The sequence below is a fragment of the Leucoraja erinacea genome, chromosome 11 (genome assembly GCF_028641065.1).
Source record: "Leucoraja erinacea ecotype New England chromosome 11, Leri_hhj_1, whole genome shotgun sequence".
Lineage (NCBI taxonomy): Eukaryota > Metazoa > Chordata > Chondrichthyes > Rajiformes > Rajidae > Leucoraja > Leucoraja erinaceus.
This window is the reverse complement of record NC_073387.1, coordinates 25,046,271-25,058,483: the sequence shown is the minus strand read 5'-3', so window position 1 is coordinate 25,058,483 and position 12,213 is coordinate 25,046,271. Positions and strand designations below refer to the sequence as shown.

General features: G+C 42.4%; 1 protein-coding gene across 10 annotated transcripts in view; it reads right to left on the bottom strand.

Annotated features, from left to right (window-relative positions):
• Positions 1-4,190: 4,190 nt before the first annotated feature.
• The window catches only part of n4bp3 (NEDD4 binding protein 3), a 100,038-nt gene continuing 92,015 nt past the window's right edge, over positions 4,191-12,213 (bottom strand). For all 10 annotated transcript variants that reach the window (XM_055642890.1, XM_055642891.1, XM_055642885.1 and 7 more), the window contains 2 exons: positions 7,471-8,289; positions 4,191-6,079 (listed from right to left, as the gene is read on the bottom strand). In XM_055642890.1, coding sequence (XP_055498865.1) covers positions 5,447-6,079; positions 7,471-8,289 — 1,452 coding nt within the window. In that variant the 3' untranslated portion in view covers positions 4,191-5,446. The remainder of the gene's footprint in view (positions 6,080-7,470; positions 8,290-12,213) is intronic.

The window sequence follows — 12,213 nt, the reverse complement described above, 5'->3', positions numbered from 1 at the left end:
ATCACCATACTGGATCATGTCAGTTGGTTCTAAAGCACTTCTTTGTTACCAAGATTGTGCTGCAATCTTTGCTGAAGATGTTTGTAGTTGTTTCAACTTGTCTATTGAACTCATGTATATCAAAGACATTTTAAAGCAACTAAAACATTTTTTTTTTTTTTCATTTTATATTTTTTACAACTAATTTTAATTGTTAACATTTAAAACATAATTAAAATCATTAAACCATAATTAGCTGAAAAATAATTTAATACCATACCTTTCTTCACAACAGACCTGTGTCAGGTTGTACCTGATATGCATTTTGGAGCCAAGACAAATCTGTCCTGGTAGGTGTCACCATGGGGAGTTTGGCGGTCAAATGACACAGTGAGTAAGTTCAGAACTTCCACGGTTCTCCAAGCATTTAGTTTAATCTGTTGCATTATCATCAGTCAGAGTCTTTGGAAAATCCAGTTTACTGTAATATCATAAACTCAGGTTTAGGTCTGTTATTAGGACTTGATTAATATCTCCCTTATAACTCCTGCCATCTCATGTTCAAACACACAATGACGTTATAAGGGCACCAATTCCAGGTACCTAAAAGGTTCTGCTTTCCATCAGATGCCCCCTTTTCTTTACCACCATTATTTATATTCCATTATGCTATTAATCCTAGTTTACCTTTAAGTGTAAAGTTGATTAAACAAGTGTGAAATTAAGAACAATACTGAAACATTTTTTTGAAAATTAAAAAAAATCCGAAAATAAATTGCTCACAAATGATTTCCCTGAATTGACCATGTTTTAATATGGAGGACAAGAAAGGAAATACATTTAAAACCATTTTCCCCATAGGAATTGGAAGCACCCAGGAATGTGTTGGATGGGAATAGCACACGATTGATATCTTCATGCAGCCTGACAAACCCTCCGCATATTGATCAACATGATTGGAGTTGCATTGTTTAATTAAGTTAGTTTTAGTTTCATTGAACAAACCTCTGGTACGCCGTTTTGTGGGTAATGCTGCGATTAGTACATTGTGTATTCAGACTGAACTGTTTCAGGAAAGTGCATAACAATAATTGAATGTTGTAGAAACAGAATAAGATTCCTTGAGGATATGATTTTAAAAACAAATGGAAAATTATTCTAGGTTTTCAATCAAACGGAGCATGTTAAAATTTTAAACTATCTTCAGCTTGAACCTTCTAGTTCGGAGATACAGCACAGAAACAGGCCTTTCGACCCACCAAGTCTATGCCAACCCGCGATCCCCGTGCACTAACACTATCCTACACACACTGGGGACACTATGTGAGATTCAAATTCACAAATGCTCAGAGACAAAGTCAGAGAAACAAGTTTATCTCATTTATTACATTTCTGCGCAGAAAAGGGTATCTCTCCTCTATCGCCCTCTAGAGACACACCGAGGATGGAGATGCTTTCTATCTTTATACTGAAGAAGGGTTTCGGCCCGAAACGTTGCCTATTTCCTTCGCTCCATAAATGCTGCTGCATCCGCTGAGTTTCTCCAGCTTTTTTGTGTACCTTCTATCTTTATACATTTCATTTTACTATTGTCACACCCTCATCCCTCCCCTTTGGGCTTCTTCCAATCAGAACACTAAGGTTTACATTCCCACGAGAACGTCTCAGAACGTCCCATATCATGCATCGCATGTGCATTTAAATTAGGCATCTTGTCATAGTGGGCGTGAGTTCATATTCATGTAATCTCATTAGGCATGCGTAGTTGTTTTTAACCCCTTGCCCTTCTCAACTCTGCCTTCTCTTAAAACTCCTGCTGAAGTCTTTCTATCTGCTACTTTTTATCTAGAATTTCTCTCTGTTCTGTATATTGTTACTTTATATTCTACCAGCAGTCTGGCTTCTGCTGACACCTTATTTCTTTCTAAGTTATATTTTTCAGAGTTCTAGTATAAATCAACCATCCCTATTAACCCTTTTCTCACACTTTATAATTATACCAAGCTAATTAACCTAGAAACCGATACATCTTTGGAGTCTGGGAGGAAACCGGAAATCCCGGAGAAAACCCACACAGGTCACGGGGAGAACGTACAAACTCTGCACAAACGGCACCCGTAGTCAGGATCGAACTCGGGTCTCTGGCACTGTAAGGCAGCAACTTTCCTGCCGCACCACTGCACCGCCCATTGAAAGATTCTTCAGAAATTATAATTTCATCAGAGTGCGGGTACTGAAATAGTGGGAATGATTTGGTTTGGTTCTAACCATTTGAAATGCCGTCCAAATACAACTTGATTGCTTTTACTACAGAATATGCACTCCGAAGAGCATAAGCAGACATCATTAACACATACACCACGGTAAAAGAAGAGTCCATGTAATATCAATGTAAGTTATCAAGTTTATTTAAATGCTTAAGTCAAAAAAGTTCAAGCCATAAATGATTGGTTAATAGCAAGCTTACTAATCTGGATCAGTTAACTATACAATGTTAAGATGCTGGGTCAAACCAACCTCCCTTCCATGGACTCCATCTATATTTCACACTGTCTTGGCAAGGCCGCCAGCATAATCAAGGACCAGTCTCACCCTGGTCACTCATTCTTCTCCCCTGTCACATCAGGCAAGAGGTACAGAAGTTTGAAAATGCATAAGTGCAGATTCAGGGACATTTTTTCCCCAGCTGTTATCGGGCAATGGAACCGCCCTCTCCTCAACTAGAGTGGGGAATAATATACACGTTATCCTGTATCTATACACTGGGGATGGCTTCATTGTATTTATGTATAGTCTATTTGTTGATTGGACAGCACGCAACAAAAAAAAGCTTTTCATGGTACCTTGGTACAACACAATAATAAACTAAACTAATAAACTAAACATTATTTTTAAGATATTTAATTCTCTACCACAGACACTGATTAAAACGGAAGTTTTAAAAGTGAACCAAGATTGCCGCTGATGTTGCCGATTGCTGTTGGTGCAACAACATAACTGGTGCAGTCATCTATAGTGAGAGAAATGCCAGTGGAGGAATGAGCAGCTTAGAATGTGGATGCAGTGCAGATATTTGTCACCAGATGGACTCAGTGTCTTGCATGAAAGCACAAGCATATTAGATGCTGAAGTCAACATTGTTCTTTGAATACTGAACTATTATCAGGGTCGACAAAAATGCTGGAGAAACTCAGCCAGTGAGAGAATCTATGGAGTGAAGGAAATAGGCAATGTTTCGGGTCGAGACCCTTCTTCAGACTGATGTGGGGGTGGGGGGGGGGGGGACGGGAAGAAGAAATGAAGAGGCAGTGGGCCAAGGGAGAACTGAGAAAGGGAGGAGAAAGCAGGGACTACCTGAAATTAGAGAAGTCATTGTTCATACCGCTGGGGGACAAACTGCCGAAGCGAAATACGAGGTGCTGCTCCTCCAATTTACTCACTCTGGCCACGGAGGCAGCCCAGGACAGAAAGGTCGGATTCGGAATGGGAGGGGGAGTTGAAGTGCTGAGCCACCGGGAGATCAGGTAGGTTAATGCGAACTGAGCGGAGGTGTTGGGCGAAGCGATCGCCAAGCCTAAGCTTGGTCTCACCAGTGTAGAGCAGCTGACATCTAGAGCAGAGGATGCAATAGATGAGGTTGGAGGAGGTGCAGGTGAACCTCTGCCACACCTGGAAAGACTGCTTGGGTCCTTGAATGGAGTCAAGGGGTGGAGGTAAAGCACAGGTGTAACATTTCCTGCGGTTGCCAGGGAAAGTGCCAGGAGAGGGGGTGGTTTGGGTAGGAAAGGACGAATTGACCAGGAAGTTACGGAGAGAGCGGTCTCTGCGGAGAGCAGACAGGGGAGGAGATGGGAAGATGTGGCCAGTGGTGGGATCCCGTTGGAGGTGGCGAAAGGACCAGCTCCGCTAGGTGGATGAGAGCATCAGTGGATGGGGATTGGTTGGTTCTGCGTCCTTGAGCTATTATCAGGGGTGTATTAGCAGGGCGGCAAGGTGTTGCAATGGTAGGGTTGTTGCCTTACAGCACCAGAGCCCTGGGTTTAATCCTTAGTATGGGCGCTGTCTGCACAGAGTTTGGATGTTCTCCCCATGACCACATGGGTTTTCCTGGGTGCTCCAGTTTCCTCCCACACACCAAAGGCATACAGGTTTGTAGGTTAATTGTCTTTGGTAAAAATAGTAAATTGTTGTCCCTAGGTACTGGGTGTATACTAAAGTCTAAAGAGAAAGTATACAGTTAATTGCAGGACATCAGTGGGAGCCATCACTTGTTGCGTCCTTTTCAGGATGGACGATGACAGCGATGTCAACATTTGAAACATGGAAGATGGACACGAAAGAAGAAGAATGGCAGAAGATGGCATTGATGTACAGAGTGATCTCTGGGTCCAAAGCAATGGGTCCCTTTAAAATGGCAACACGAGTAGGAGTGGTAATGAAGGCACATGGTATGCTGGTGGAAATGTCAGGAAGTCATGTTGCACCTTCATGGGACTTTGATTTAGCCACATTTGGAGTTTTGTGTATAATTTGGATGCCCCACTACAGGAAAGGTGTGGAGGCTATGGAGAAGGTGCCAGTTTACCAGAATGATTAAAGGGTTAAGGCTCTTAGGTTGGAGAAATTTGGTTTGTGTTCTATGGAACGTAAGAGGCTAAGGGGAGACATGATAGATGTACGTAAATTTAAGAAAGGCATAGATGGGATTGAGAATCTGAAGCTTCCCCCCCCCCCGAGGTGGAAATGTCAAAGACTAGAGTGCTTGCTTTAAGATGAGAGGGGCAACATTTAAAAACATGTTAATTCCTTTTTTTACAGAGAGCAGTGGGTGCCTAGAACATACAAGCAGGTGTGGTGATGGAGACAGATACGATAGCAGCATTAAAATGTTTTTTGGATCAGAAAAATTGTCATGGACATTATCGGCCAATGGGCCTGTTTCCTGTGCTGTTCTAGCAACTCTGCAAGGATTAATCTGTGGAATGTGAAATTTAAAGTAAACCCTAACTCAGAGAGGTACTCGAGGAATTGCACTGTGCCATTCTGTGCAGCAATTCTAACATATATACTTTTATATATATTATATATAACATCCTTGGATTATTTCACATTTTGAAGCCTTTTTTAGACATAAACATGGATTGTTTAAGTCAGATTTGCAAGTGTACAGAAATTTGCACCATTTTTCAAGCATGGGAAAAAGTCAATCACCTCACAGATTTTTATCATATAGAACCAAGTGTTCTTGGTTCCCTTCGCACACCTGCTACCACCTTCCATTCTTGACATTTTTTGAAGTTTCCTTGTGTTACATCATTTCCATTTATAGATGGAAGTCAGTAACATCCTCCCGATGTAATAGTCTGCCATCGTGCTTTCTAAAATGTCTGCTCATCTTGAGGAAACACATAATATGTTTTTTTTAAAGAGTTAGTGTCCTAGACCTAGAAATACATTTCATTGCCTGTCATATCTCAGAGGATTCAATTCTCTCAATCCATGGTAGGTTCTGTTTAGCATCAGTTTCTGTTAATTCTGCTTTGGCTGCGATCTCTTCGACTTCTTGTTCAAGGGCCTGGTTTCTTTGGTACATCTCTAGGTAGTTAGACTGCAGTTGTTTCTGATACTGGATGACTTTTTCCTTTTCATCTTGCCAGATATTCCTCTCAACTTCAAAACTGGCAGCTTGAGCTTCACTCTGCCTCCGTTCCAATAGCAGTTCAGCTTTCAGCCTTTCAACCTGGAGGACTAGACCCTGGGTGATGTCTTCGTGAAAGCCTCTGGACTTCAGATCATCGGTCTCCCGACTGAACAAGCCCTTCATCTCTTCAGGGGCATCAACTCTCCTCTGGGAGGCATCTTGGAATGAGGTGGGATCCTGCTGTTGCAGGGAATCTGTATTCTTAGCTAATTGCTTTGGTCGCTCCTGAACTGAGTTCTTCAACAGCAAAACCTGTTCATCTTTGGTACAGAGCTCCACTTGGACCTCTTGGAGCAGAGCTTTGAGGTTGAACAGCTCACCGAGTTTCTCTGCCACCTCTGCCTGAGAGTCTCGCAGCTGCTGCTTCAGCAGAGCAATCTCACCGGCCTTCTGACAGACCTGCAGCAAGATAAATAGCAAGTAAATCATTTTGGCCACCCAGAACAGAAACCTGCTCAGCAAGAGCCAAAACCAAAATTTAATTTTTTACTAAAAGGAATATTTATCTGAATTGCACAATGCCCTTCATGGTTTCTGAGAGAGAAATCTGGAATTCACATCAAATTAGTGCAGGGAATATGAATCAATCTGAAATGGTTTCTCTCCATGACAGAGACTCCACCAGATTGTATGCTTAAACTAATGGGTAGAAAGTTTAGAGGAGAATTGAATCAGTATCAATAAGTACGATGGTTGTCATGAATATGGTGGGCTATGGAGGCCGTTTCTGTGTTGTATCTCTATTACATACGATTTATCTTTCCTACAACACTTCTACCTTAAACCAAACAGAAATTGGCTGCATATATGCAACGCAAGCTGGCTTTATTCTTGGTCAAGCAGGATCCTTTATCTCAAACAGTTCTAGCGGTTAAATGTAGAGGAAAATAATCTGGCCTGGCCAATAGTGGATGATGGATTGGATGGGGGGGGAGGGGGGGAGAGCCGTTGCAGATCGACATTGAAACTGCATGCAAATTTAGAGCAACTAATTCATCTCCTTTCCAATGTAAACTTCAGCAGCCAGAGTTAGATTAAATAAAGTGAGATTATTAGAACAAACATCTATCACACTGAGATATTGCTGAGGTTTACACAGATTTAATCCTAGTAGCAGCAGCAATGACGTCAGCAGCCTTAGTCTGACATTTGGGGTATGGACGGAGGGTGTGACAGCAATATCAACCAGACATGCATGGATAACAGTGCAGAGGAGAAATCTTAAGGGGAGCCTACTTGGAAGGTTATCACTGATCAGACTTCTGACAGCAGCCCAGAAAAGTCCAGACGCCTTTAAGAAAGCCTTAACCAGACTGCTGGAGCCTGCTTTCTCATGTCAGCCATTATATGAATAATTCTGCATAGGTGTGAGCTGGGAACTGGGAAGTTCTGTCTGCACCAAAGCAGAACAGAGAATCCACAAACACAAATCTGGAGGTATGCAGGTGATGCACCAGAAACCCAATCACATTTAGCAGCAGGCGTTTGATAAAATGTACTTTGTGTAGCATCTAAGGATTAGGTTATACAATGGATGTATAACATTGTTGTGCTGAATACAACATTTGTTGTACTGAACAATTAAAGCTAACTCTTGCATTAGCTAATTCTTCCTCAATTCACGAGTGAAAAACAAAACAGGAAAATGCAACAGGGTTTCTCACTTTATAGAGAAACCAACATCATTAACAAGGGAAATATTACTCTATGGTTTGTAGCTCCATGTTTTTTTTACTTGAAAGATGCTAACAAGCAAATGGCAAGATAATATCAAACATAAATAATCATACCTCCCATTTGGTTTCCTCTAGCCTTGGGGTTAAGTCGTCTTGCTCCTGTCGGTAAGATGTACAGCAGCTTTTGAGCTGCTCACATTCCAGCAACAACTTGTCAAAATCCTCCTGCAGCTTCCTCTTCTCCTGCTGCATCTTGAAGACCTGCAGCTGTAGAGTGCGCTGGGTGTGCTGGGCTTGCTGGGTCACCTGGCGCAGCTTGCTGGCATAGATCCGCTTGAGCTCTTCCATCTCCTTCTCCCACAGCCTTTGTTTATCCTCAAACACCTGCGCAATGGCGTCCTCGCTCTCATTCAGATTCCTTCTCACATGCTTCAGCTCCACTTCCCTCTCGTGAAGTCGGTCTTCCAGTTCTCTGACGACGTCTTCCATCGATCGCGAAAGCTCGCAGGAGGGGGACATGTTGCCCTGGGTGTTCAGCCCTCTCAGGACCGCCATACTCTTGTACGAGAAGCGGCCACTGTCAGAGCTTGAAATTTCCTTGGATCCCCCATCAATGCAATTTGAGCCAATGTGGTTGATTTGGCCCATGGAGGAGCTTATTTGCCCTACATGGTGCTTCAGCCCTGTTCCACAGGGTGGGAGACTGGTCATGGAGTTCCGCCCAGAGTCAGACAGGCCTTCTTCTTGACTGGCTGTCCTGAAATAATCCTGCTTTTCAGCGCCATTCCTCAGTGGTGAGTGGTCCGTCTTGCTGAAGTCATTGAGGCTGGCTGTGCTGTCACTCATCTCCTTCGACTGTTGTGGATAAAGATTCTGCATTGAACTGAAATTCTTTGGCACCACTGGTTTAAATGCAGAGGGTCGGAATCGTGACTGTGGAGTGGGAAGGGTTTGGTGAGGGGGAGAAGATGGAAGGATGTAAAATTTATGATTAATTAATGTAGATTATAAATACAGTTTGCAATTATTTGCTGTGAAATGGACTAAGTTCATAAACCCATTAGTCATAAGAATTTGTATTTTCTGAAAAGATTTTACAATGTCTTTATCAAGTGAAAGGCAAAGATTAGTTCCAGCCTTTTATTTCTTCCTTTCTTGGTATTCACAATACATTACACAGGCCTGAGGTCACGTAGAGGCAGGAGTAAAAAAAGTAGTTGAATTATTGATTAAACACAACATCATGCCAGTAGACCAAGATGACATTACTGAGACATCATCCAGTGAGGCTGTATTGGTGGAGCTGAGAAATAAACAGGTGGCAATCATCTTGTTGGCATTGTACTATAGGCCCCTAAATAGGCAATATGAATGAGAGGAACAAATATGGAGGGAGACTGCAGCCAGCTGCAAGACTCATTGGGTCATATTAGAGAATTTTAGCTTTTCCAATACATTAACTGGGACTGCCATAGTGCCAATGGTTTGGATGGGATGGAATCTGTCAAGTGTGTTCAGGAAAGTTCCTCAGGCAAAGCTTGACCTACTCTTAAGGAATTGGTTAGGACAAGTGACTAAAGTGTCAGTGGCACTTTGGGACCAGCAACCACAAATTGCCTTTAAAATATTTATGGATATAGATAGGGCTGGTTCACAAGTTAAAGTTCTAAATTACAGAAAGGCCAACTTTAATGGTAATAGACAAGAACTTGTAAAAGTTTAATCAACTTTTGGGTTGTAGGCAAAGGGATATCTAGAAAGTGGTATGAGTTTCTAAGGGTGAGAGTTCAAGATATGCATGTTCCTTTAAGAGGGAAGGGCAAAGCAGATAGGAGTAAGGAATACTGGATGATGAGAAAAATTGAGACCCAATCAGGAAAACATAGAAACATAGAAAATAGGTTCAGGAGTAGGCCATTTGGCCCTTCGGGCCAGCGCCGCCATTCAATATGATCATGGCTGATCATCCAGAATCAGTACCCTGTTCCTGCTTTCTCCCCATATCCCTTGATTCCGTTAGCCCGAAGAGCTACATCCAACTCTCTCTTGAAAACTTGCCTCCACTGCCTTATGTGGCAGAGAATTCCATAGGTTTACAACTCTCTGGGTGAAAACGTTTTTCCTCATCTCAGACCTAAATGGCCTACCCCTTATTCTTAAACTGTGAGCCCTGGTTCTGGGCTCCCCCAACATGGGGAACATTTTTCCTGCATCTGGCCTGGCCAATCCCTTCAGAATGGTATATATTTCTATAAAATCCCATTGCATCCAGTGAAAATAAGCCTAGAAAATCCAGTGAAAATAAGCCCAATCGATCCATTATTTTATCATATGTCAGTCCCACCATCCTAGGAATTAACCTGGTGAATCTACGCTGCTCTCCCTCAATAGCAATAATGTCCTTCCTCAAATTAGGAGACCAAAACTGCACACAATACTCCAGGTGTGGTTGCACCAGGGCCCTGTACAACTGCAGTAGAACCTCCTTGCTCCTGTACTCAAATCCTCTCACAATGAAGGCCAACATGCCATTTGCTTCCTTCGCTGCCTGCTGAACCTGCATGCTTATTTTCAGTGACTGATTAGGGGTAACATGAGGGGGAACTTCTTTACTCAGAGAGTGGTAGCGGTGTGGAATGAGCTTCCAGTGGAAGTGGTGGCGGCAGGTTCGTTGGTATAATTTAAAAATAAATTGGATAGGCATATGGATGAGAAGGGAATGGAGGGTTATGGTATGAGTGCAGGCAGGTGGGACTAAAGGAAAAAAGTTGTTTGGCACGGACTTGTAGGGCCGAGATGGCCTGTTTCCGTGCTGTAATTGTTATATGGTTATATGATGTACAAGAACACCCAGGTCTCGATGCACCTCCGTCTTTTCCTAATCTGACACCATTCAGATAATAATCTGCCTTCTTGTTCTTGCCACCAAAGTGGATAACCTATCCAAGTCACCCTCCAGCCTCATAGCATCCTCCCCGCAGCTCACACTGCCACTCAGCTTTGTGTCATCTGCAAACTTGGAGATGTTAAGAGGCATAGATTCAGGTAGAGGAAGCTTGGATCAAGTGTACACCTAGAGTATTGGGAACAGATGTACATGCTTAAGGAGGAATTCAGGAGGGCCAAAAGGGGACATGAGGTTGCTCTAGCAGATCTTATTTAAGAGGATGGCAGTGAAAATGGTTATCAAGAAATGCAACATGATCTTGATAAGCAGGGCAATGGGCTAAAGAATGGCTAATGGAATTTACTTCAGATAAATGAGTGGTTGCATTTTGGGAAGCTAAACTAGGGAAGGATCTTCACAATGAATGATAGGGCCTGGGACAGTATTGTAAAATAGAAAATCTAGGGATAGAAGTACAAATGTCCCTGAAAGTGGTGTCACAGGTAAACAGAGTGATGCACTGGCATTCATCAGTCATGGAATTGAGTTGGGATGGTAGGTTACAGTTGTACTAGATGTTGGGGAGGCTGCATTTGGAATGTCATGTTTAATGTTGTTATGGTTACCCTGGTATAGGACAAATGCGATTAAGCAACAAAAAAAAGAGTTGAGAGAAGATTTATGAAGATGTTGCCAGCACTTGAGGGTTTGAGTTATAGAGAAAGGTTGGCTAGGCTATGCCCAGGAGGCTGAGGGGTGATCTTTTAGGGGAGTCATTTTCACCAGAGTAGATTAGAGAATAATAGAATTAGAGTGTGTAGGTTTGTGAGATGGGACAAAATGTAATAGAAATCTGAGGTGCAACATTTTCACACGGATGGTGTGGGCATATGGAACAATCTGCTAAATTAAGTATTTGAGGCAGGTGCCATCACGCTTAAGACATTTGGACAATTACCTGGTTAGGAATGAGTAAAGGGCATGGGTGAATGGGACTAGCTTGGTTGGAGCATCTTGATTGGCATGGGCAAGTTGTCCTGAAAGGCCTATTTCCATCTGCCTGACTCCATGAACAAGCCAGAGAGGATACCAAGTTTATATATTAAGCTAATTAATTTTGGATTCTTACATTTAAACACCCCAATCACTATTGTTTGGACTGGGCTTAAAACAATTTGTGACATGCTTCACCATAGTACAGCTGCTTTTGACAGTACAATCATTCACTTGATAAAACTTGTTTTAATTAAAGTTCCCAAAGAATAATAATCGAAAGTGAATATTCTCAAGTGAGGTAAATTCTCACACAGAATCAGGCAGAGCAAAGACTAAATATTGACTTGTCTCAATCCTAATATTGAAGTTTAAGAAATACATCTTAAGTGGCAGTGGTAGAGATGTTGTTTCAGTGCCATAGGGTTCAATCGTGACTACAGAAGCTGTCTGTGTGGTGTTTGTATGATCGCCCTGTGACTGCATGGATTTTCTCCGGGTGCTCCGGTTGTCCTCTCATACTCCAAAGACGTGCAGGTTTGTAGGTTAATCGACTTCTGTAAATTGTCCCTGGTGGGTCAATTGGGAGTAGGATAACAAGTAACTTGTGTGCGACTGCTCAATGGTTGGCGCGGACTTGGTGGGCTGACTGCACACAGCATCTCTAAACTAATCTAGGCACCAATTGACAAGCACTTCAATTGAAATTCATGCAGTTCTTGTAAGTAATTTTACATAAGGTTCTTCTCTTCACTGATCCTCAGTGAATGGGGCATGTGCACCATGGTGACATCTATTTCTCACAGCTACCAACCTTAAAATATCAGATCAAAACTGCTTTCGGTCACAAAAGTGTTGTTTTTGAGGCAACAGTGAGGTAAGTAAGAGGTTAATGCTGAAATAAATGGAGATCGCTGGACATATGCAGGTTAGGCAGCGACCTTGGAAAATGAGAAAAGATGTAACACTTCAGGTTA